The following is a 25,532-nucleotide window of genomic DNA, read 5'->3' as shown; positions in this document are numbered from 1 at the left end:
CATCAACCTTGTACCCAGGCATGGTCAGCCAAGGATCTGTTACAGACAGCTCACGCTGTGGTATTTTGTGTGTGCATCCGTGTTTTAAAAGCAACATGGCTTCTCTGGGCTATACTACATAATAAATGTAGAATCAGTGGGCAAAGGACAGCAGGGGAGAGGCAGTAGATGAGAAAGTAAGAACATTTTTTCTTTTCCCCTGCTAAAGTTATCTAGAGGGGGTGAATGTGTTTTCTAAGTAAACATGCAATAGCACTGTGAAATATAAACAAACAAAAAGATGAAGGCAAGGTCTGAATGGTCCTGTGCTCTTTTATAATATTGGCTTCTCTTCAAATTAGGCTGGGCAAATCTTTGCCATTCTTAATAACATGGCAGGCCCTCCAGCTGAGGTGCATTTGTGAAATAACATTATTGTTAGCAATCTGCCCCCCCTGAAGATAGGGCTCTCTGCCCATTCGTATCCATCTCTGTGTTTCCTATTTAGAGGTATGGCAGCTCTGCTTTAGGACTGGGCTCAGTGGAAACTGTGAAAGCGATATCAGATGCATGCAAAGAGAAGTATGCATGTAAGAGGGAAATTCATCTCATACCCATTTAATAATCAGTGCTAGAGTCCTGCTTCTTTCAATACCCTTCAAAAGGACCTGGTTTATTTGAAGGTTATGTTGTCTACGCAGTTTTGCATAGCATATGTGGGACAGTTTAAATGAAGTTTTCCATTATAACCATTACTGTGATGGAGTAGATATTAAAAGAATATACACCTATTTACCAGCTGGAGGAATAATTCTTTGAAAAAAATCAGAATAAATTGGATGTCGTCCGAAGGATGTTATCAGGCTCCTGGAAGTGGCTGAGCTACCAAACTACACCCTGGTACACTGACAGGTGGTAGCAGACTGTGGGGGAAAAAAAAAAAAAAAAAAAGTACACGCAGGTGCACTTGCTGCTTCGCTGACAATGACTTCTTCACAGGTAAGCAATCCAGTGTGTTTACTTTCAGTTCAAGTTTGTTTTGTTTACATTGATTTACCATTGCTGCTAACTTCCAATGAGGTGACACAAAGCAACAGGCTATAAAATGCTATCAAACATCCATTCTGACAGCATCCATGTCACAATACACAATGATGTACCGGAATTATACAAAGACAAAAAAAATATGTAGCTAATTATTCTGACTAGAACTGAAACTGACAGCAAAAAAGAAAAGAGCCCCTCGCCCTGACCCGACGTCCCTGCAGGAATCCATGCTGACACTTTGGCAACCTCGTAGCAATAAAGCAATAAACATCCCTTCACATGCCAAAATAACTGTTCGTGTAACACCATGAATTCCCAGCCCGGAGAAGTAGTTACATCCATTAAAGCACTTTTTTTTCTTTTTTTTTTTTTTCCCCAACCTGAATCAGCTTCACATTTTTACACAGGTTTAATACTTATTAAAAATAATAAACAAATGAGGGGCATAGGCACCATAGACTGCTCAAACAGTTAAATGCTATAGTAATGGAGTCTAAGATATCCCAGCTTAAAATTCAGCTGCACTTTGATTAGATTTATCTAAAAAAAAAAGATCCTGATCAATGGCATTACTGAAAAGGTTGGTGAACAGAGCAATCCCTCTTCTTAATTAGTAGTTGCACTGTCACGAACCAAAATGATCCCATTTCTCAGCATTGGATGCCTGTTTCAGCTTTCGGCTCCATGGTTTGGATTTCTGACGGTCCATCCATTCCTTAGGTCTTGCGTCTCCCCAGGCCCCAAGCACAGAACGTCAGGGCTGTAGGAAACAGCCCAGTCCAGGTACCCAGCACCCCCACCCCCCTTTTCACCATCTCCAGATTTCTTCATGTATGTTCATGCCTCGCTATTCACTAATGAGGTATTATTAGATACTAACAATGCCTGCTCTCCTATGGACATTAGCACAGACCAGTGACACATGAAGAAAGCTCTTCATTAAACCACTAAAAAAATATTGCACTTACTTTAACCTTAAGCCCAACCTGCACAGAAAAAAAAAAACAACTGAAAGTACCAAATATAACAAATACTCTGGAGCAATCTATTTTATGCACATGTTATAGTGTCTTTTCCTTCATGTTGTTCGGTTGAATTTGGTCCAGTATTTTTAAAAAATGTCCGGAAATTAAACAGTTCAAAAGACACCGCAGGCTCGTTAAGGCTTTGTCTCCCCAGTGCTTCTGAAAGTTAAAGTTTCTGTCTTTCATTGTCCGCATACTGCAAGGCAGTGGTCTCTCATGGCAGAACAGCTGACAGTTCGAGCCATCAGAAGGAAAAATTGGAAGCAAGGGAAGATGGGTGTGCTTCATGGTCTCATCTGGAACAGCACAACACAGACAGAATGCGTTAGATAAGGAAATAAATAAGGATCTTAGCATTCATTTCTGCCAGACGTCCTTACAACAGCTCACTCATATGAACAGTTAGACTCTGGGACTCAGTTTAGACAGTAAATTATATAGACATGGGGAAAAAGTGAGGCATGTGCAAAGCCATGGTTCATTTTATGGGCAGGGGAATGAAGTGTGCAACATCATAGAAACCCAGTGGAGATGGCTAGTGTTGGGGCCTATGGCATGGCTTTCCACCAGCGGAGAAGCCAGTTTATGTTAAAAGCGTGCAGTTTCCTGCTCCACCTGAAAGCTAATGTTAGGGTTATGGCTGGCTTATTACTGCCACCTAATGAACTAAAGCTCAGCTTTAGCTCAAGCAGCAGTGACTCGCCTCCCCACAGCTTGTCCCCACTGTGCAAGGAAACGGGTTTGCTTACATGAGCTTTGTAGACAGAAGGCACCAAACCATGGCCTGGTAGTTTAGAGCAATGTGTTTTATGCTGAACTGGGGACTGGGCTGGCTGCACTCACTGAGTCAGTAATTGGGCAGTGTGGATCAGCACGATGGTGACTAATGGTGGTACCAGTCTGAGAGGCCTCCTGTTCCTTGGTTCCCCAGGGGTTCCTGTCAGAGCTTTTGGGCTACCATCTCGCTCTTTGAGAAGCTCTGTTGACAGGCCAGATGTACTAGCTGCCCAGCCCAAACCCGCTGCTGGCCTTGATAGCCTGGCAGCTGGGGAGTGACGTGAGAATGACCCATGGTAAAAAAAAAAAACTTCCCTCTACCTGAATCCTTTACACTTTGCAAAGCGTGGTAGGACAACTAGTGGGACTGCTTAGATTAGACACTAACTCAGGATGTCATGACGCTCTTACTCTTTGAACAAGTGAGCCAACAAACCTTTACACTGCCATGGGAAGCACGGTGGCTTATTTAATGCAAGAGGCTGAAGGACTTTTGCTTGCACTCTCACAAAATCACCTCGGAGGAGGATGAAGCTCAGAAAGCTTCAAACCCCAAGCAAAGCTCCTGCAGTGTGAGGAGCAAACTCCTGTGACACTGTTTGCTACCAAGCAGCTGAGAGGCTAAGCTGTGAGCATAGCACAAGGCTAGGCTTGCCTGACTTACCACCTGTAACTCCAAACTAGGACTTGCTGACGTTCTCATATATGACATCGCTGATGCAAAACTGCTGCTTCTTCTTTTGCCACATCAATTGCACACACTGGTGAATAAAAATGTATTGTTCCTGGAAGAAAGAAGCGTATGAGTGGGCATTTTCACAACCCAGAAAGCCTGACAAAAACCCAAACAGTGAACCAGTTCAATAGTTCATAGTAACAGTTTGCACAGCTTCTCTGTCCCTCCTCATTGTACAGTGACATGTCTGCTCCCCAAATAATAGCCCTTTGCTGTTGCACATGAGTAGTGGAGGCACCAAAATCTACCTGAGCTGCCCTGGCATCGTAATCATTTGCAATGTGTGTAATGATGACAGATGAATTAACACTGTGTTGTAGTGTTGGCTGTACTGATATCACCTGACTGGAAGTTGAAGCTGGGTGACTGTGCATAAGGAACAGGTTTTTGCCAGTAACTATGATTAACCACTAGTTGTGACTGAGGTCTGCTGTTGGTGGCAACTTTAAGCTCTGAACTGGATATATTCTATGTTAACTCACAGCTATGCTGTGGGAGAAGCACTGCAGCCATATTTGTAACCTGGCTTACTGGAAATCTTGCTTGCTTGTAGAAACAAAAGTTGCTATCATTCACAGTTCCCCTTTTGACTGTCTGCAGAGTGTGAATTAATCAGTGCTACGAGGAGGCTGTGCAAGCACATGCCAGCTGTACAGATGGCAGCCACAGTGCAAGTGACGTGCTCATGAGGAAGCAGCGCTGTTGAGCCACACGCTTCCTCCTGAGAAATGGCACTGCTGTGTGCGCAACTTATCTTTCCCATTTAAATTTGAAATGAAGCTCTTCACTGTCACAGTCTCTGACACAGTCCGTGGTGGCAGTTTTGCAGGACAAGGAATGTTAGTCCTGTGGTCCTGACCAGTTAGAGAGGGGCAACCAACCACAGGGACCTGTGACGTGCAGTAACCCAGCACTTGATGTCTTTTAGTGGTAGAGATGTAACTTACACTACATGGTCTCAGGTCTTCAGCTTGCAGGCTCTATATGGTCTCTAGGAAGTGCATAATTACACTGCCTGAAAATGAATTAATTCCCAGAAAAGTACCCAAATGCTTTATGTACAACAAATTATATCCACGCTGCACATACACCTGAAACATTTTGAAAAGCTTCATGTTCCCTAACGCTTGACTTCTTTACCAGTAAAATGCTGAAATCTGATTTTGCTCACAGAGCACTTAATTATTTTGGGCGTTATCACCCACTGTGCAAATGACTCTGAAAGCAAGTTAATTAAATCACAGGTACCGTTACATTTGTGGACAGATTTTACATGAGAAAAGATTGTGGTTATCTTCAGGTTTGGTTATGGTTTGCTTTTTCTGAATTCCATCATCATACAGAGAAACACTGTATTCCAATTTTAAATCTAAGTCATCATTTGAGTTTATTCCAAGCAGAGAAAGCAAACCCTGATGAATCCTCCAGTAATCCTTATGTTCACCACGCACGGGGAGCAAGTGGCTCTCAAACAAAAACGACTCTACCAAGACAGAGGCAGTTTCAAACTCCAAAACCTGAGTCTGGATTTCAGTCCTTGTCCCCAGTGGTCAGCTGATCTCAGCAGGTATCAGGATGAGCGTGAAACGTTTTGGACCACAGAAATGCCTGGATTTCCTCACTCCCATTAACTTGGAGTGACTGGTTTCAATTCAGGGTGTTTTCTACTCTAACTCCCTTTTTGGGCTTCTGCCATTTTTTAAAAACTTCACTGTCAGACACAGCCACGTTTCTAGCGTGTGAGGAAACATGAACCCAGGTGAGCTGTGTGCGCCTTCAGGTTTTGTAAATAGATCCTTCCTGCGCCTGGGTGTCAGTGCCGCCTACTGACCTGGGCACAAGGCTTGGCGGGGCTGGGGCCCCCCTGCTGCACTAACCCAAAATCTAAACCCCAGGCCACAGTTGGCCACTGCAGACAGGCCACACATGCCCATGAGAAGGGATATTTTTCCCCCCTCTGCCTGTATATATTACAGCAAGCTTTGCTGACCAAGTTTAGGATGTAGGTCTTGCTCTCTCCAATATGGACAGGCTATGTAGGTTTGATCCTGCCCCCGGTGTCTAATCCTGAGTATTAGCACCTGTTCGTGGAACATTTTCATCCTGATCTAATTTGCTAAAGCATTAGGAGAGCCTTCTTACCGTGTTTGTGTGTGTGTGTGCACAAGAGGTATGATTTGTACATGTGGGTTTGCACATTTGGCAGTGAGAAGAGCGGCAGCAGCAGGCAGTAAGAAGATGCTCAGGCCACTTCCCAGGAGCAGCAGGAGCTCAGCAACCACCAAAACCTAGACCCTGACATCAGCCCCAAGCAGACAATGAGTTTGTACAATAAAAAGAAAAAAAATCACATCACCTCTGGAGTGGTAATGCAGCTGCAGCTGAAATAAAGCACCAGGATTTTCTGGTGTTTGTGTAAGGACGTGCCTTTGGATTAATTTAGGGAATTGTGACAAAAAGTGGTAGGTTGGTGGGAATGATCCAGAATGGTCTGAGAATGACCTTATTCATTTCTAGGCAGTAGCTGGTGTCCCTGCAGGTTTCCCTTTTCCTCTCCCATCCCTGCTAAATCTTCTCTGCTTTGCTCTGGGATAGGCAATCCTTGGCAACAGATTATCTGCCAGACTCAGGCTGCTAACAGTGTTGGTGGTGCTTCCAGCTATGTGGGGGTTGCCAGTTTGTGCTGTGTCTAACTAGTGAAGAGTACAACGTGCATGAAATCTTTCCATCATTAGTAGAGGAAACAGGAACTTTTCAGATGCATAAAACCTTCTGCTTTGTAAAAAAGAGTTTCTGTATATTTTTCCATACAAATATTCTGATATGACTATTCTGACATTTTCCTCAAAAAGAGAAAAAGAAATACCCAGTAGACACAGGGGCAGGGAGAGGGGGCAGGATGGTGTCTGGCAGACTCTCTTACAGTTCTTTTGTCTCTTCCACTTTGGGTATTTGTATTGCCATCATGTAACTTATTTCATACACTTGACCATATGATATCCTTTAAAAAAGTGTGAATGGCTGTCCAATACGTCATAAGTCATTAAGCCCTTCAGCAAGTCCAACACTTTTCAAAATGGTTTGAAAATTTCAAATGTTAATCTCTTCTAATGGATTTTTACACGTCCATTTCTCAGAAGGTGAGAATAGCCCATCCCCCCTGGAAGACATCAGTGAGATTGAAGATATATTATCAGACTCTCACCTATTCAGCAGATTAATAATGTGACAATATTACAATGAAGATGAAAACTTAATTGTCTCTACTCATAGCTGTTTTGCCAGGCATTAAGGGGGAACAACAGTCACTGGACACAAGCATGCTACAGAGGAGCATGAGATAGGTTTCATGATACATTCACATTGAAGTGAACTGAGAGGGCATCTTACCTCTGTCTGCACCATGGACATCCTGTAGGACCGCATGTCAGACACCAGGCCCAATATATCTACAAACTCGTGGTCACGGATGTGCTGTAAGAGTCGGTCCAGGGCTATGAAGGTTCCTGTTCGTCCCACTCCAGCACTGCAACACACATAGACAGGCACTACATTTAGGCTTTTCAGGTGTGGACACGGAGGAAAATCAGTGGTAGTGCAAAAAGCAGGTGTCCTGCATCTTGGATGTAGCTAACCTGAGGTCAGACTAGTTGGTTAATTTGGGGGATATAATGTCATGCGAGCCTTCATACATTGTTTAAGCAGACTATGGGATGGATGGCTCTCCAATTATTTCACCTTCTTATACTCTTCATCTCTTGCACGTTTTCACGTGCAGAATGCTCATGCATAACCTCATCCACCCTTAGCTGGCTGCTTATCCCACTTCCACTGCTCCCCTCAAAGTCATGAGAAATCCCACACTACAGGAGCTGCAGCCATAAGTGCAGAGTGTCCTGCTCTGCACTGACTGCTATGTGGAGGCATTTTGGTAGGAAATGCACGATTCCATGCCACAGCTCTCTGTACAGGGAACTAGAGGCTTTGCAAAGGCACTGCACTACTGGCGTTCATCCTCAAAGGACAAACCACCCAGAGTAGGCTTTGCTGCAGGACTTCTGCTTTGGGAGCATGACATAGAAATAGATGGCAACCACATGGATGAAAAATCTTCGTTTTCATACAGGGATGCTTAGCGACTGGAAAAACAAACACATAATGAGTTGATTTATAGCTTCTAATACTTAAATATTTCTTTGCATTGTGAATTCATGTGTAACACTAAAGTCTGATTTCATTATGGGTGTGGTTTCAGAGGCTTTGTACAATTTTATACAGAGTCACGACACAGCTTCTACTGCTAAGGAGAGAAGCATGTGTCTTAAGTTGTTTCTTCTGTTTTGCTGTATTTTTCAGAAAAGACTTGGAAGCATTTGCAATAAAGTTGCAACAGGTTTGTTTTTTTTTTTTGTTGTCTTTTTTTTTTTTTCTTGTGCTTGTTTAAAAAAAGTCAATATATCAAATGGAATACAATGGAATTTTTGATCTACTTATTTGACAGATTCATTAATTGATATATTCATAAATAACAAGTGGAAAAGTTGTAAAAATGTCTGTTCTGTGCATTCTTTAATGCTTCAGAACAATTGCTGTAGGAGTTTATCAATACATTCTTCCTCCACCCCTTCCACTTATTTCAGAACATTGCTACTTTTAATCTATGTAGTCTAAGTAGAGTATACGCTAAAATATTGTCTGAAAAACTCTCTCTCTGCTGGTATGAATATCCTGATTAAAAAGAATATTAAAAAGAAGATAAAAAAGAAGCTGGTTGTTATCCAGCTCTCTAATGCTTTCTCCTATTCCTTCCCAGAACAATTACGTTTTAGAAAGAGTTTAATTTCGCAGCCCTACGTTCAAATCTCTTCCCTGACTTCCTAGCACCCTTCTTGATATTAGGACTCCCAAAACAATATCCCCTATGAATTTCTCTATTAGGTTGTAGGGGAGGGCTGCATGACTTGATGCTTTTACAGATGCCTGTGTTGTTCTGCATTCTGGTAGAAGACTAGGTGCCATTTCGAAACTGGAGAAGACATTACTCTACAAGACTGTTTTCTAGAAAGCAGCACTTGAAAGTGTGTTGCAAGGAACAAACAGTGCTGACCAGTAACAGGAAAGACCATGCTGGAGGGTGCTGACACATTGTGCAGCAACGCAAATGCTGCCTGTGAGGTGGAAGATGCAGGGCTGGCAAACACGGACCTCATCAAGCCTCGACTTCCTTCTGGAGCATGTCACCATAACGTATACATACTCATCCATTGCAACCTGGTTATTTATGTCTCTCTGAAAATCTATCGTGAGCGGCTCTTGCAGCAGAAGCCACAAAGAGGTTTGAAATCAGTGGGGAGAGCTGTGTCAGGAAGCAATCTGGTATGATATCACTACTAGTACGGCAGCTGCTCCCGGTGGGGCCCAGGGAGCAAGTGCATTAATAGAAGGCCAGATGACGCACAGGAGAAATCTGTCAGTGTATAAACAACCTCCCTCCAAAAAAAAAAGGAAAAAAAGCACATGTAACTGTTATCATGGGATACTGGGATTATTACTAGCACAGGATAATACTCTTCATGTCACATTCTGAATTCTCCGAAAGCTGAGCAATCAGAGGAAGAGGAGGAGGAGAAGGAGGAGGATGTCCTCAGACACACTACACCATCCGTATTGCAAAGGCACAGAAATGAGAAAGCAGGGGCCAACTCCAAGCTGCTGTACACCAGGATTGCCTGCTGTGCAAAGCAATTTGTTTGTAACAGCCCCAGAGCTGACCCGACTCTGGACAGAAGTGCTGCACCTGTGGGTGCAGGCTGAAATCCCAGACCTGCCGCAGTCAAACCAGGGGACTAATCCTTTACCCTTAAAAACAAGAGAAAACATCCTCGGTTTACCTAAGAGATGAACAGAATCCCAGAACCTCCCAGTGGTTCCCCAGCCCATCTAACCAGGTACCTCCTTCAGCTCTCCGTTGCCTTGAAGTGTTACCTGCAGTGTATGATCATGGGGCCTTTGCTCTTTGCTGATTTCTGCCTGACAATCTGCACGAACTGCAGGATGCTTTCGGCGGCATTGGTTGTGGGGACACCGTGGTCTGGCCAGGCAGTATAGTTAAAATGCATCACGTCTTGCACCTCATCAGCCTAATGGGAAAAGCACAATGGCAGCATGTTCACAGGAGTTTTAACAGTGCAGTCAACGCTCAGTCAGACTGAGGTTTTATTGCTGTGTTGCTTTTTTTAATCCAAACACAGCCTAAGAAAGTAAAGTCCACCAAAAAGGTGGCAATGTATTTACATGATATTTGATTTTAAAAGTGGGGAAATTGGAGATCAGGCATGAACTCGTGTTTCTGTGTGGGATTTTTTTTCCTTCTCTTTCCTAATGGTTGTTTCATTTTGTTTCCCTTTTAAATTAAGCAATGTTGCACTTTTCAAGTTTAGGGTTTCTTCCTCTTTCTATTCCATTTCCTCTCTCTTTCTTCTTCTGCCATGGACAAAGAATAACACTGTTGGCAAACAGTTAATACTGGATTCATGAGAATTTTTCTTCTGAAGTTTCAAAGAAAAGCATCACTGAAAGGGAAGAAAAAATCACCTCCCAACATCATCATTTCCAGATGGAAAAGGAAATTCCTTAAAAAAATACCCATTACTAACAAAAGCATTTATAATGCTAAAACCTCTAGTGGATTTGGTGAAATAAGATCCTCAATCCAACACATGTTGTCTTTGAGACTTAAAGGATCTTAAAAGTGTGTGGAGGGGAGGGTCTCATCACCAAAACCCATGGCAAGCAAACAATGCCTTTAGTTTTGCCATTTTGGGTCAGGCTAAATACCCCTATTGTAGTAATCCCTCTCCAGTCACAGACAACAGCAGGTGATTAGGGAAAGGGTGTTAAAAATGAGATCATTACAAAAGCCCCTGAAGTAGCTGCCCTGGTTTTGGTAAAGGACTGTTTACCCGAACAGCAAACTGCACTCTGATAATTATTTTCAGTAGATACCAACAGCCCAACCTCTGAGTTGATCCCATCATGTTTTATACCAGTTCCTGTATTTTCACATGCTTTATTGAAACAGCTGCACAGGATGCTTGGCTGATTGTAATGGGCTGCAAGGCTCTTCCATTTCCTCTACTTTGATAAATGAAAGCAGAAAAATGCTCTATTTCAGCAGCAGTAGGGAGTGGAGAACCGTCTGTGTGGACACCTTTTACTCAAGATCCTGTCTGAGACATGCACTAAACCTTTGCTATGAACATTGCACAATTGCCCTTTTGAATAATATTCTCACTTTCTACTTTTTTTTCAAGTTTTGAATGGCTTATAGCAATAAGGTTATGCCTGACATTAAAAAAAAAAAAAAAAGTATATATGTTCATTGTCAGTAACCATCTGTCCAGAACCATGGTACTATTGTTGTTTCAGTCTCTGACAAGTTCACAGAGATGACAATCCTAGAGGAAAATCTTGTGGTTTAGACATTTGCTTGTGTGAAGTGATGGTAAGGTCATGATCATTTTTTTAGGTGCTTTCCACTGAATGCCAGAAATGGACAAAAGTTAAAGAAAAGTCTGGACCAAATTCCCATCCCATTAGCAGTGCCATGCAACATGTTTTGCTTACATAGCAAATTCGGAAATTCCTATAAACCCAATCTGTGTGCTCCTCCTCAGACAGCATCTCCACAGTAATGTCCCCATATGCAACAGGATCTTCTGTAAAAGGCCAGTAATGATCACATTTCACCTGAAAGAGAAATATATTTAAATACATATATATCCAAATGTTAAAAAAAGACAAAACAATCAAAGGTAAAACTGCAGTTTTAGAAGCCTACAGAATTACTTGGTTGAGGCTTCAACAAGAGGTGCTTCCTGCAATGACTTTCAGCTTGATCATTCCTGCCTGTGTAACTACAGATATGGTTATGCACTGGTTTCTGAAGGGGAGCATTAGCATAACAAAGAATGAAAATACATAGCTTCTTTATAGATTGTTTCCCTCATAGAAGAGGTCTAAGAGGAACAAAACATGAGGAACGAGAATATACTAGAAAACCCATATCTTTCAAATGATTCTATTATAATATCAAGGGAAATATAAAGCCTAATACTTGTATTTTATTTTTATGTAAACTTAAAAGTACAGAAACACAGAATGGTTGAGGTCAGAAAGCACCTCCAGAGGCCATCTGGTCCAACCCCTGCTCAAGCAAGGCCACCCAGAGCAAGTTGCCCTGGACCACATGCAGGTGGCTTTTGAAGATCTCCAAGGAGGGAGACTCCACAACCTCTCTGGGCAAACTGTGACAGTGTTTGACCCCACACCACCCCTCACAGTAAAAAAGCATTTTCTTGTGTTCAAATTGAATTTCATGTGTTTTAGTTTGTGCCCATTGCCTCTTGTCCTGTCAGCGGGTACCACTGAGAACTCCCTCATCTCCATTCCTTCCCATCAAATATTTACACACAGCGACAAGAACCATCTGAACCTTTTCTTCCCCTATCTGAAGGGTCCTAGCTTCCTCAGCTTCTTCTCAAATGAAAGATGCCCCAGTCCCTTAATCATCCTGAAATGCTTCCCATAACCAAATGAAGTGCATAGCCAAGTTATGGTTATGATGCTTCCTCATGAAAAACAATACAAAGAAATCCACCCAGCAGAAAATAAATGTTTTTGGGTAGTTTCTTTCAAGAAACATGTAAGAAAGATGTAAAAGATTTCATTACATACCCTTCTTTTTTCATTACACTGAGTGAGCATAACAATAATTTGAGATTTTTGCTGAAGAACCATCTTCCAAAAATCATTTCTGGTTTCTGGCAGTGGTCCTTGGGTTGCAATGTATTCCTGGGGTGAATTATAACCCTAAGAAACAAAGAGACAAGTGCTTTTTACTGATATGCTTAATGCTTCAGAACTCCTATTTTTCTCTGTTTTTTTTTTTTTTTTTTTTTTTTTTTGCATTTTTTAGCTTGTTCAGGTTCAATTTGTACTTTTAAAGTGATCTCTAATATAAACTATTTTATGATTTTTTAGATTTATTTTGAAATTACAACTTTCTCTATTTTTAGTGCTCCCAAACTGTAAGCAAATTAGAAGGAAAGATGGGAGGTGAAGCCATTACTCTACAAACCCTTTGCCTTGAAAGCTGAAAAGGCAAGATTAAAAAAATAAAATAAGGAGAATCCTCAAACAAAGTTCCAGCTTCTTCCAGATTTTGTAATTTATGTGTTTGTTTAGTTATAGACATAAAACAATTATAAAAGTAGTCGCTGTAGTGATTTTCAAGAACTGATGTAAATGGAAGGTAGCCATGAATAGGAGTATATGAACGTGTTTACAGCATAAGGAATTAAATTAGCAAAATATTAATTAGAACTCTGTTTAAAATAATAGAAAATGTGCTCAGTCAAGACCCTTAACAGATTATATTGTTATATTTTATTGGACCGAGACACTTCACATCCGTGTATTTCTTCTCCTATCACTATCAATGTGCTTTTAACTGTAAAAGACTCCTTCCCATCTCCACAAAGAAAAGACTGTTATAAAGACCATGTAAAAGATACATAAAAAGGACATTTTAGCATCTGGTATAACCATTTTTGAAGAGATTGTATCAGCAAAGCCATATTTAGAAAGTTATTTAATATTCCTCCAAAGAGAAAAAGATGCATTCAACACACAGCATGATCCTATGTAAGTTAAGCAATTTCTGTGCCACTACAGTATGTGGATTGTAAAAATACTGACATTTTGGGAGTACTTTCAATAAACAGTTTCCTCTAGACATCTCTAAAAGTCAGTGTAGTCTGAGTTTTTCTGTTACACAGAACCTTGTTTGTTTGTCCAGCCTAAGTGGCAAATCCTTATTGTCATGGAGACACAGATCACCACTGCTGTCAGTGTTTGGAAGGAGGTAAAGAAGCAATCTTCAGGAACAAACAAGCATTAAGACGATGTGTCTGTCCCTGTTGGGAAGACAATTTCTGTGGTCAGCATTATGCTGTAAGTAAAACCAAACAGATGTAAACTATAAAAAACAGAACTTGGTAATCCAGAAAGTACTGCCTACATACAATCCTATTATCCATAATCCAATGTCATAGAAGTTTCCTGATTTGTGAATGATGCTTTTGAAGACTGGAACATTTTTCTTTCTTGATTCACTACAAGCTCAGACACATGCAGCTGTAGTGTTTATGTTCAGGCCCTTGACACACAGAAGCTAAGTACAGGCAACATACTCAGCAGCACATGCACGGGCGATGCCACAGTGACAGAGATGTGGTTTCACTGACTCATTTGAGGGCTCCTCCCTTTTCCGTAATCCTGACTCAGCTCTCTCCAGCACAGCCAGGGCTAACTCTGTCAACAAGGGTGCAGAAATGCTCATCTGTATATGGTCCCCAAGTGAAACATCTTCTTCTAAACAGATACTGGAGTGCCCTGCTGCCTCTCCATGCAGAGCAAGGCAGTGCACATTGCTCTCCCTGAACACAGCACACACTGAGACCCAGCAAAGGGGCAGTGGAGAAGGGGGCGATAAAACAAGGGCAAACCTTTGGGCAGGGACAGTGGAAAGAGATGATGAGGTTTTAGCCCACCCCCATTGTCAAAATATTTGGCTACAGCTCTGGGTTCACTTCAGTTATCCTAAAACTCTGGGTGTTCTTCCCTGGTAAACAGCTGCACATTGCCAAGCAGGAGGAGGTACCCTGGGAAGACTAGAAGCAATGAAAAGCAGAAGTGCTTCCTATATGCCATCTGGGCTATATGCTTTTTGTGTGTTGTAGTATCTGGCATCATCCTTTTTCCAGGCGCATTAGAAACCCAGAAAGGTTTCTAGTTTAAAAGTTTCTAATTGCTATCCTTGCCGTCTTAAAAAGGCACTGGACCACTTAACCTTTCCTCCACATTTTTCTACCACTCCAATATTATTTTCACAAAGATTCACAGCTCATCCAGTGCTACTATGAGAAAAACTGGTGAAAATTCTCTCCCCACCCTCCTTTTGTTTTGGTGGGTGGTGGAAAGCACAGTTCCCTGTAGGCAAAGTACTGGAAGCTGAAGGAGATGCTGATAATGTAACTGAGCTACCAGGAGATATTGTGCTGTTTGCAGCCCATGTGCCCTAACTGCTGTGCAAGACACTATTCTTTACATTGACCAGTGTGTCCTTACTCACAGGAATATAGTTGGCATTAATGTAGTCAGATCCCTCTTCTTCATTCATTGAGACTAACTGGACACGACTAAAATCATCTGTAAAAGGAAATGAGAAATCATTCGGCCATCAAGCACGGCACTCAACTCCAACTACCAAAAATTAAAAGTATCCTATAAAAACTGGAAAAAAAAAAAAGCTATTAAAAAAATAAAGAATGCTCATATTCACCAACAGAGAACTATCTTTGCTTCACTAAATACTACGTGGATGCACCATCACTGTGGTTCTGCAAAATATATCCTCCAATTGCCGTCCCTTTGGGCTCCCCTAGGTTTCATTAAAATCATAGGAAAAAAAATAGTACCACTACTCAATAGTAGAAACGACCTTGTGTTTCCCACCTCCAAACTCCAGTCTTCACAAACATCCCCCAAAAGCTATGTCTCTTCAAAGCTAACAATATAAGACCTACTGCCTGCTTCTTTCTAAGGACAAGCTTTAGAACAGGCTTTTATCAGTCAGAAAATCTGCCTTGATTCCCTCATTCTCTTATTAAAAATCTGCTTTCCCACTCGAGGGACTTTATCATTCACTTGCATGTACTGTACTTACATGGTAGGATATTTGTGTAGCGATTTTTACAGCGATTCATGGGAAGATCAGCAGCAAAGTGTGGTATGTCAAGCCCAATCAGTTTTAGCTCCTGGGGTAAGAGAAAGAAAAATGCCAAGGTAAAACTCTCCAAGGTTCATATAATGATTCTTTGTGAAGTAAATGCCTGTGCTATGTACCAGACTGAAAATGTTCATAAAACACTATAAACCGACAGCATTACTACACTGAGTTTACTTATCTGATGCCCCTACATTTGGCTCCAAACAGCCACAGAGCAACAATGTGGTCTCATCTGCTGATAGTGCCAATGCACTGCCACCATTCAAGTCTCTGACAACAGCCTGCTCTTCTCCACCCACATGTAGTTAGCCAAAATAGTGTCAAATCACAGGGGCTGACAAATTCTGTGGTGGCCATCCACCCCACTTAAAGTGTTTTCACTGGGTCCTCAAGTGGCTTTTGATCTTTCTACTAGGGAATGCTTGAAAAATCTTTCCAGTCACTACCTTCAGTAGTTACATCTAACATGTGATGCACCTGAGGACTTTCACAGGCAGTAAGGGAACGATAGCCACCCAGAGCAGTGGTAAGGCCCTGACAGTGCTCTTGTTCCCCCTTCAAGCCTTTGGGAGCTAGCTCTAGGACTGGAGCTTTTTATTTTTATATTACTAAACTGACTTTAAATGCAGGGTAATGAAGATAATGTATCTCAGTGCTGTTTAAGAGCCTTCCTTGATCTTCAAGAGATTTTTGATGTTACTTCCTCATTCCAGTGCTGCCCCTCAAATTAAAGACACTGTAAAAACCTTGAATTCAATTTAGGCCATCAGCATGTCCTATACTTAAAGCAAGTGTGTTGATCTGACAATTGTCTTAAATTACACATGATGACCCACTCCAATCTGCTTACTAAATATGTTCTTTAATGGTACCAAGGCCTGCTTTTAAATTCTGCAGAACTTGAAGTGAAACTGACCCACCTAGAAACAGCACACACTGCACAGTCGTTGCACAGGAAGACATCACACAAACCTAACATCTGGAAAAAGCTGATCTAGTCATGGCAGCTAGGAGATGACATAGTCCCCATAGATTTACCTCAAATTGCAGAGAAAATTTATAATCAGAATCTTTGGCCATATCCTTGATGTAGCCATCAAAATCATCCAACTGGACAGGGCTTTAAAAAGAAAAAAACACACAAATTAAGAAAAAGAAAAAAAAAAAGTACTAGGCTTCATTTTTATTTTCCCTCAGAAGACTATATACAAGTGCTGCTGGCACTGATGGGTTTGACAAGGGTTGGGGGTTGGAGTTGTCCTACATGAGGTAAACCGCTGGCCTGAGCTGGGGGGAATGGCCCATGCACCTTTCCTACAAATCCCTGCTCCTTGAACCACATTTAATGTGGATATGTCCCCAGGGTGCAGGTGACACCATGGTAAGTGGGGTGATCCAGCACCCCGGTGCAGAGCACTCTACATGCCATCCTGAGAGCAATGCTTCCAGCACCAGGGCAGCCACCACTTCACTTAAGTTGCCTCTGTGCCATGCAGAAGGTTGTTTTCACACAAGGAAAACATCTGGCAAAACAACAATTTTAAAACTCATCTGAGCTTTGCTCACACAGAAAAATGGATTTCACATATAGGTTTTGATTTTTGACAGGGTCCTGGAAAAAAATGTTAAAACAGCATTTTGTATGTCACTGCAGCAACAGCATTCTCTGCTGGCTTTGAGAACTATACATATTTGTCAATAGAGGTCAAATTAACCTCCCAGAGAGATGGTGGCTGAAACAAGTGGCATATAAAACTATGCAGAGCTTCAGCAGGTATAAATTTGTTTTGATTTAGTGACACTCATCATTCTACACATTTTTCCACCAGGTGAGGGTTTTTCTTTAGTACAGGCAGAGACTCTGGACATAAAGGAGAAACAATTAGCCTAACACTCTGAATAAGGAAACACAGGTGAACAGCTTCCCTCACCTAATTATCATGCTTTAATTTACAAGCTACTGAAGCATGTACACAGTAATCTTTTCATTTACTTTGAGGCAATATGCCCAGAGGAACCTGTCTTATCACCACTTAATTACTCCTGTTTACCAGTTAGCATTAATGATTTCTGTGTTCTAACAACAAATATATTGAGAGCCTCATGTCAAGAGGGAAATAACTCCACAAAAAAATGCATTCCAGTTTTTCATCATTTGTCACTTTTAGCTAAGGATAAGCTCCATTGGAATCACTAAGTTGGATAATTGATCGTTTCCCCGATGACTAATTTTCTATCAGTGAGGAGCTGTTTTACCACAATTTATCTGTTGAGCAGAATTGCTTTTGTCCAATTACTATTTGTTTTCTGCCTTCAGACATCTTTCATAGGATGTTAACCAAGAAGCTTTCTATACTTGTAATTGCAATATCATTATACCATATACTACATAATAGATGTTTAGTTTAAGGAGATCTTTTAAATTTATTTTAAATTTCATTAAATATCAAAGAAGTTACATACTTGGTCAGCTTCCTCTTCTTTAATCCATTTTTACTCCTGTAAAATAAATAAATAAATAAATGTGTTTTTCATTCATTAAACTACTACATATTCTTTATAATTAGTACTGATTTAAGAATGCATATTTACTGGTCACCATAATAGTCAGGATAAGCTTGCTGATAATATCCTGGACGTTCTAAAGCTGATTGCAAAATTTGCATTAATTCCAGTGGGATGTGTTTTTCATTCGGTGGATCCGTGAACTACCACCTTGTGAAAACCTGTTCCAACAAACAATGGGTCCTCTGCCAATCCTGACCCAACTGCAATGCTGGCTTCATGTGGGCCAGGGCTGAGTCCTGAGCCTAGCCGAGCCTGGCAGGGTCTCTGCTGTTGCAGGGGATGGAGAACCAACGTGCCCCATGCTGCTCCACTCTGGTTCTATTGGTCTGGGAAAACAGGTGCCAATGCTAGAGAGCAACCAGTGACAAGAAGTGTCAAAAGAAAGAGAAGACCACTTGCAAATCAGTTAACAGTGAAGGAGAAAGGAAAGGGCTTTGATGCTATTTCTCACCCATTGCACAACCTGCTTAGGATGATCAATGAAGACAATGGCATATATCCTAATGACTTCAGCGGGACTAAAGCTAAAACCTTAGGTAATTTTAATTGACTTTAACAGCTAGAGATAATTATGCTAGTCATGTAAAACACTTGTCTTCACATGATTTATAAGAGATATAATTCACTAGTGACAGGTGAAAGCAAGCTTATGCATGAGTTAAAGCAGTATAACCCATAAGAAATTGACTTAAGAACTACACTACACTGACCACCACCATGTGGATTTTTGGAGGGTGGGTGTATGTGTGTTCATTTTGTTGGTTCCACAATTAATTAACCAATTAATCAGAGTAAGTGCACTAAGTGAGAAACCTCAAATAATTTGGATAAAGTTTTGAAAACATTGATCCTCTCTGTTAAACCAAACACAGAGCATGAGTAGATTATCACTTACTCATAATGAATTCTAGCGGTATCTTTTTTTTTTTTTTTCCTGGGCATCAAATAATGTTCATTAATCACATTATAATGATACAATTTTTAATTTCATGATAATGTGTCATAGATACATGTGTCATAGCTTCAATTGATAAATTAAAAGTGAAGACTTTTCATTCCAAAACGATGAACAAAGATACAAAAAGAAATATTAAGAAGTGGAACATTTTTCTTTCTTTCTTTTCCCTTCCAAGTTTAGAACTGAATTAAAAAATTAATTTCCAAAATTAAATTTTACAGAATGCTCAGTTTCTGGAGCAGCCACAGCTATAGTATTTTTTTTTTTAATCTTTTCAATGTACACTTGCATTTAGATGTGAAGCTTCACCTACAGAGTTAACAGGAGCTATGGCAATATCAATTTTACACTAACGTGGAGGTATATAACAATGCTTTGCAAAGTAAAGTATTACTTTACTTTAATACTTTACTTTGCAAAGCATTGTTGTATACCTCTTCAGCCCACAATGCTAACTATACAGATACTGTCATCTATTTGTCACCTCTTTATATGTACTATACAAATACATTATTAGTATTTATTCTACATCTTCAAAGATTTGTTTCCCAAAGAAATCTTAAAATTAATTTACTTAAATTACTCAATGCATTTCTTTCCTATCCCCTATGACTATGATAAATCTTTAATGTTGGGTAGATTGGAATTCATTCTAGAAGAAAAAAAAAAATTGGAGTGCTGTTTATGACAGGACTTTTCTAAGAATTCTTCTCCAAGGAACACTTCAAAACTAAAATAAATGATTGACATCCATTTCTCATCAACAATTTCTTGTGCTTTGAGACTCCTCAAGAGGCCTTTGTTTCTTAATGCTGCATTTGTTTCATGAATGTTCATAAATGTTTTAAACCAATGTGTGTGCAAAACAAACACATTTAAAATGTTAGCTAGCGTTTCATCTTTTCTTTCATTTATGCTACAGATTAAAATACAAAGAGAGCAATTCATCTTATCTCATCTCTTTTCAACTTCAACTCCTTGAAAGTTTGCCATCTAAACTAAACTAGGTAGCTTTCCGTTGTAGTGGAAACCTCTGAAGAATGATACACATCTGGAGAGGTGAGTTAATGCATATTAATACATATTAAACAAAAAGAGGCAAAGGGATGAAAGAGAGAGATGGCTCTTTGTATCTTTTACAGAGTCAACATGACCCAAAGAACACCAGTCTCAGAAATCTCTATGCTGAAAATTTCTATGACTGCCTACCCAGGGCATTGTTGCTGTGTGGTAACATAAGCGAAAATATTTGGTCAAAAGTAAATCTTAATTTTGATACCAAACACATTTTTGTACATCACTATCCCTTGGACTCCAGACCATCAGGAACGTAAGTTTATTTTATGTAAATAAAATAGTATTTTTGGATCATAGCCCATTTATATATACATATATATGTGTATATATATATAATGTAAATAGTTCATAAAACAGTTCTGTTTCTAAATAGACCCTGGGCCTTTGCTGGTTAAGTATTAAATATATATATATATATATATATATATATATATCAATAATTTACTAAGGTGTTATAAACTATTTATAGACAAAACTATTAAATACACACACACAGACATGCACACAGTGACAAAATTTTTACACTTGGGGAATGCTAGTTTGTACAGACCCTCAGTGAATTGTTGTCTCCAAAAGCAAAACTTTTATTGATGTCAGTAGAGCAAAACTACACCTTTAAAAACAAAGGCATTTGACATCACACAACAGAGAAGTGGGCCAATATCAAGAAATTTTAGTATGTGAAAAGCAGCAGCAGCAGAAGGCAATGCCAGGCAATGAACAGATGAATAACTCAGACAGAAGATGCCAGGATTTATAATGAAATGGCGAAAACTGCAAAGAGACAGCAATGAAATGAGTATGATTATCACCATAAAATTAGCTTTTTAATATCAAAATGGGTTGGAGCATAAACTGATATGAAATATATAAAGCAGGGTAGCAAGTACTTTGATACCCACATCCTCTCCAATCCATGTTATAGTACAAGAAAAACATTACTTCAAGAGCTTTGACCATTTGAAAACAAAAGAATCACACATCTTTCATGTAATAGAAATTAACATTGTTTACATATTGCATATGGAAAAACAAGTAAATCACTTACCAAGGATTAATATAAAATGCCAAAAGATAATCAGTCCAAAGGCATGAGGGTAGCAGAGTTAGGAAAGCAAATACACTTCTACGCCTGTGAGCATTAATAAATAACATACATAAAGATGAAAAAGTGAGGAGTTAGTAAGACAAACAGAAGTCAGGAGATCAGCAAATTCTATTTTAAAAATCTGCTAAATCCATAAAGGCTTCTTCTTACTTCATAAGAATATTATTAGCATCCATAGAATTTTTACTCCTCAACCTGATACCCTAATGTAGGATTTTCAGCCATCCAACACAAAATTCTATACGATCAGAATAAATGTGTTTTGTGGTATTGACTCAGGTCTGTTATTCTAAATCAGCATTAATTGATAAACTGGCAGATTTTCAGAGAGTAAAGTGATCGTGAGTTTTATCCACAGGTTTAGCACCACTTAAGTGGTGCTAAATCTATTTTTTGATGTTTTGAGCTATTGCAGGACAGATATAGCTTGTTTTTACCACATATGACTATGATAATCTACTACATTTGATCCTGCAAGTGATCTCGTGGATACCAGTAGGAACGCCTGTATCAGAGTTAAATGCAGATCATTCCAATATCTCCTAATACTCTCCATTGAGTCAGATTTCTGAAAACATCCACACAACATTTTGCAGAGTCCTATCTGTACTTTACATTCTTTTCTAGGTTTTCACCAAAATATCACCTGAACTTCCTCTAGCCATGGTTCCTATGAATAACTACTCACCACAGGTTTCATTGTGGCTAAAGGAAATTTGAATACAAAGTAGTACCAAACTTCTGTATTTGCAACCTGTTTACCAAATTAATTCAGGGAACACAATAAGGCCTGTTCTTCCTAGTGCTTGAGGGGGATATAAGCACCTTGCAGATATGAAAAACTTATTAAACTTCAACAAAAAATGCCACAGTAATAAGCCTTCTGGCCAAATACACTCCCCTCTATTTTTTTTTTTTCCTCATCAGGAAGTCTGCTGTCCCAAAGGTAATACCATCCTTCCACAACTGTTCTAGAGAACCACAAAGTGAAATTTCCTTTTTTTTTTTTTTCTTTCCTCAATACTCCTGGCTATTATGATGTAGGTGTATACTCTGTTTTCCCTGAAAAGCAAGTCATATAAACTGTAATAACCTCTAATATCAATCTTCCAACCAGCGATGGAAAACTGCCCACACAGTGAAAACTCCAAGATACGTTTTAATGGGTTTTATTGCTAAGGAGAAAATGGGTGGTGCAGCTTATGCTAGATAACTTCCCCAGACATTGGTAGGGACTGCAGTGTGGGTTGGCCAGAAGCAAGAGTCCTACATAAAGCTTGGCAAGGGAGCTCCGCCTCTGCCAGCTCCTCTGCAGGAGAGCCACTCTCCCCATAAAAATGGCCAACAAAACCAGTCACATTACCAGTGATGTGGATTACTTCTCTGTGCTTTGGGAACAACACCAGTGAAGACAGAAGAGCAATTCAGCTTTCTAGATAATCATCTACCATAGCAGTTATAGGATCAGGGCTTTAGGGCCTATCTGCCATTAGGTTTTCCATGGGACTAGACTGAGGATAAAACTTGGCCTTCCCTAAGCAGATCTTTAGCACCACAGAGACGTTTTCATTAGTCTTAAGAGAAACAAGGGACGATGCTGCCAAAACAGTCATCTTTTCTTTGGGATACCCCAAATGAGGTTTTCCAGAGTGTTTACTTCCTTTTGTCTGCAGAGGCAGAAGAAATTAATAAAGTTTGTGTCTTCTTTCATTGTCAAATCATCATAAGCAGTTTCTACACTTTACCATATCACAAGCTAGTATGCTTGCAGACCTGCTAATATCATTCACAATGTAGATTTAGGAACTGCCAACATCAAAAAATAATTGATTTTGTTCAATGTATGAAAAATACATAACTGCCCAATAAATACAACTTTGTTTTTCTGGAATTATACAGTCTTTCACCCACTGCTCAGATGTACTGAATTTTGAATTTTATTTAATTAAAAGAGAGAGATGCAGAGATTAGCAAAGTCCTGAAAAGTCTGCTGAGTTGAAATTTCCTTAGGAATCAGTGATACACCCAAGCACCCTTACTAGGACCCCAGAATGACACCAAGCAAAATGGGTTTCTTAATCATTGTACCTGTCTTTGGGGCCATGGTTCCCATTTGGCTGCCTGGATGGACAGTGAATCTGGAGTTGAGATTAGACAACAGAGGCACACAGAACACGGTATCTTTACTAACTCTCAGAGAAGTCAGGAATATAAGTTTAGGGCACACTGACTTCAAATATCAAACATTTGTAGAGATATTAAGCAGAATATTTTCCAAAATCTATATTTTTATAACATAATTTATGTATATATACATATATATACACACACACATGCACATATACTAAATCAAGCAACGAGAAACTTCACTTACACATCCATACCTATTAATTAATTCCTCTTCCCATGAAAAAGCTTTTTATGGTTTTAATAACATTTGTTGCTACTTTAATCATTTGATTCAGGCTTGGATATTTAATTAACATGAGTGTTTGATCTTCTGCCTTTGTTGCCATTTATATAGTCCAAGAATGAGAAGCTGAAAGAGAGATTAGTTTCTGCTGCATACAGCTGCTGCTATTAAAGCTAAACCAAGCAAGCTTGTTTAATAACCAGTTAATTAGCAGCACAGAGAGGTATTGACAGGATTTGCTGGGCTTGTTAGTTCAGTTTACACGTTTATTAGCAAAAGACTTGTTGTGGTGTTGTGTCAATCCATTTAGTCCTGTCCTCCTTGCTGGCAGGCTGTGTCCCATGAGATCATGGAACCAATTCCCAGCACACTAACTCCTCTTTCCAACTTAGCTATCAACAAAGCTGACCATGGGTGTAAACACAAGGCTCATATTTTCTTCTTCCTATATACTGGAATGAGGCTTCAGGGGGCTGACAGTATATTTTTAAATATCTGTGTTTGGACTTGCCTTGAAAGTCATGGATCTTTTTGAAGAGATTGTTAATAACGAAACAGTAAACACCCATTTGATAATCAAAATAGGGATGTGAATGACCATGCTGGTAGCAGTGAGGTAGGTTTTAGATACTTTTTGCTTCTATAAAAGCTAATTCTAAGACTACATTCAAATACTTCTCTTCAGCTGATAGTGTCAGTGATGGTTTGGAGTCCATAGTCAGTGCCTGCAGCTCTTTCAGGTGATTTTCTAGACTAGGAAGAATAAGTTTTTCTTCCAGTCATTTCAACTGTACTGAACAAAAATTTACAGTAAATGTTTGAGTTGGTTTGCCCTTGTCTTGCAATCCAAGGAAAAATTAACTAGTGGTATTGCATGAAGACAGCTGCTAATTGATCATCTACAGGAAAGCTTATTCCTTGGTGTAAGTATATTTCTGTGGAAGTGCTGATGGACTTATAGATCAAGTTTCTACACTTGTGTTATTTTAGGAATTATGTGTCTCAGTAAAAGTAATATATATATATATATATATATATATATATGTATGTATGCTCCAAAATCACATGTATGCAACTTAGTTGACATGTATACATCATTCCCTACTAAAAATACCAGGTGACAGTATACAGTCTTGAGTCATCATTCAACAAATAAAGTAATAAAATAACACGAATAGTGGTTTTATCTTAAACAGGACAACGATCACATACAAATAAGATTTTAAGATTTAAATATCGTATTTGCCAAAAAGCAGAGGTAGGGAAAAATATAATTAAAAGCTTTGCTTTAAAACACTCACCAATTATATGGAAGCTTTCCATCTCTCTCTAAAGACGCAAAGTTGACAAAGGTTCCAGCCCCACACTCCCTGTTTCAGGAAGACAATTGGGTATAAAGTTACCATTTTTGGATTTTCAATGCTTGCAATGATTTTGATTTAAGAGAGAATTCCAGAAGTTTCTGGGAAGTGCTGAGCACTCACATTTGTGACTAGGTCTGAGATTATGTGTCATAAACACAACTGAAATCCCTTAATATAGTCCTCCAAACCCAGTAAATGTTCAAACCACCCAAGACCAGGGTCTTTAATAATCCTTAAAAAGGCTGAAAAAAAAGGAAAAGATTGGTAATAAAGAGCTGAAATAAACCACATCTTCTGTTCATATTTGGGCTTTCTATAGTCTGGCACTACCACTACTTGCTGGCTTAAGGACACTTGCTAAGGATTTACTTTTCTACACTAAATATTTACGGTCCCACCTTCTATAAAGAGAAGATGTATAATTGTCTCCATTTGACAGAGATGTGGTAACTTTGAGTTCACATAATAAATATGAAAAATATTGAATTTCCTGAGTAATATTCCAGCAAATTTATCACAAATTCATTATTTTCTGCTACAAATGATAAACTGACTTGACTATTTTTGTTTCCTTGATTTAAACCAACAGTTGCTCGCAGCCTCTCATTGGATTTACTTTTAATTTCCTC

The 25,532-nt window shown here is 39.6% G+C and overlaps 1 protein-coding gene across 4 annotated transcripts in view; it reads right to left on the bottom strand.

Annotated features, from left to right (window-relative positions):
• Nucleotides 1–982: 982 nt before the first annotated feature.
• The window catches only part of PTPRO (protein tyrosine phosphatase receptor type O), a 131,271-nt gene continuing 106,721 nt past the window's right edge, over nt 983–25,532 (bottom strand). For 3 of the 4 annotated variants that reach the window (XM_040563116.1, XM_040563128.1, XM_040563095.1), the window contains 12 exons: nt 24,841–24,909; nt 21,067–21,150; nt 17,879–17,914; nt 16,454–16,535; nt 15,353–15,443; nt 14,759–14,835; nt 12,301–12,435; nt 11,191–11,313; nt 9,550–9,704; nt 6,955–7,090; nt 3,493–3,613; nt 983–2,347 (listed from right to left, as the gene is read on the bottom strand). In XM_040563116.1, the coding sequence (XP_040419050.1) occupies nt 3,509–3,613; nt 6,955–7,090; nt 9,550–9,704; nt 11,191–11,313; nt 12,301–12,435; nt 14,759–14,835; nt 15,353–15,443; nt 16,454–16,535; nt 17,879–17,914; nt 21,067–21,150; nt 24,841–24,909 (1,093 nt within the window). In that variant the 3' untranslated portion in view covers nt 983–2,347; nt 3,493–3,508. The remainder of the gene's footprint in view (nt 2,348–3,492; nt 3,614–6,954; nt 7,091–9,549; nt 9,705–11,190; nt 11,314–12,300; nt 12,436–14,758; nt 14,836–15,352; nt 15,444–16,453; nt 16,536–17,878; nt 17,915–21,066; nt 21,151–24,840; nt 24,910–25,532) is intronic. The other variant, XM_040563106.1, reaches the window with a different exon arrangement.

Source organism: Cygnus olor, chromosome 1 (genome assembly GCF_009769625.2).
Source record: "Cygnus olor isolate bCygOlo1 chromosome 1, bCygOlo1.pri.v2, whole genome shotgun sequence".
In the NCBI taxonomy this organism is placed as follows: domain Eukaryota; kingdom Metazoa; phylum Chordata; class Aves; order Anseriformes; family Anatidae; genus Cygnus; species Cygnus olor.
The sequence above is the reverse complement of the archived record's forward strand: the minus strand, read 5'-3'. Positions and strand labels throughout refer to the sequence as shown.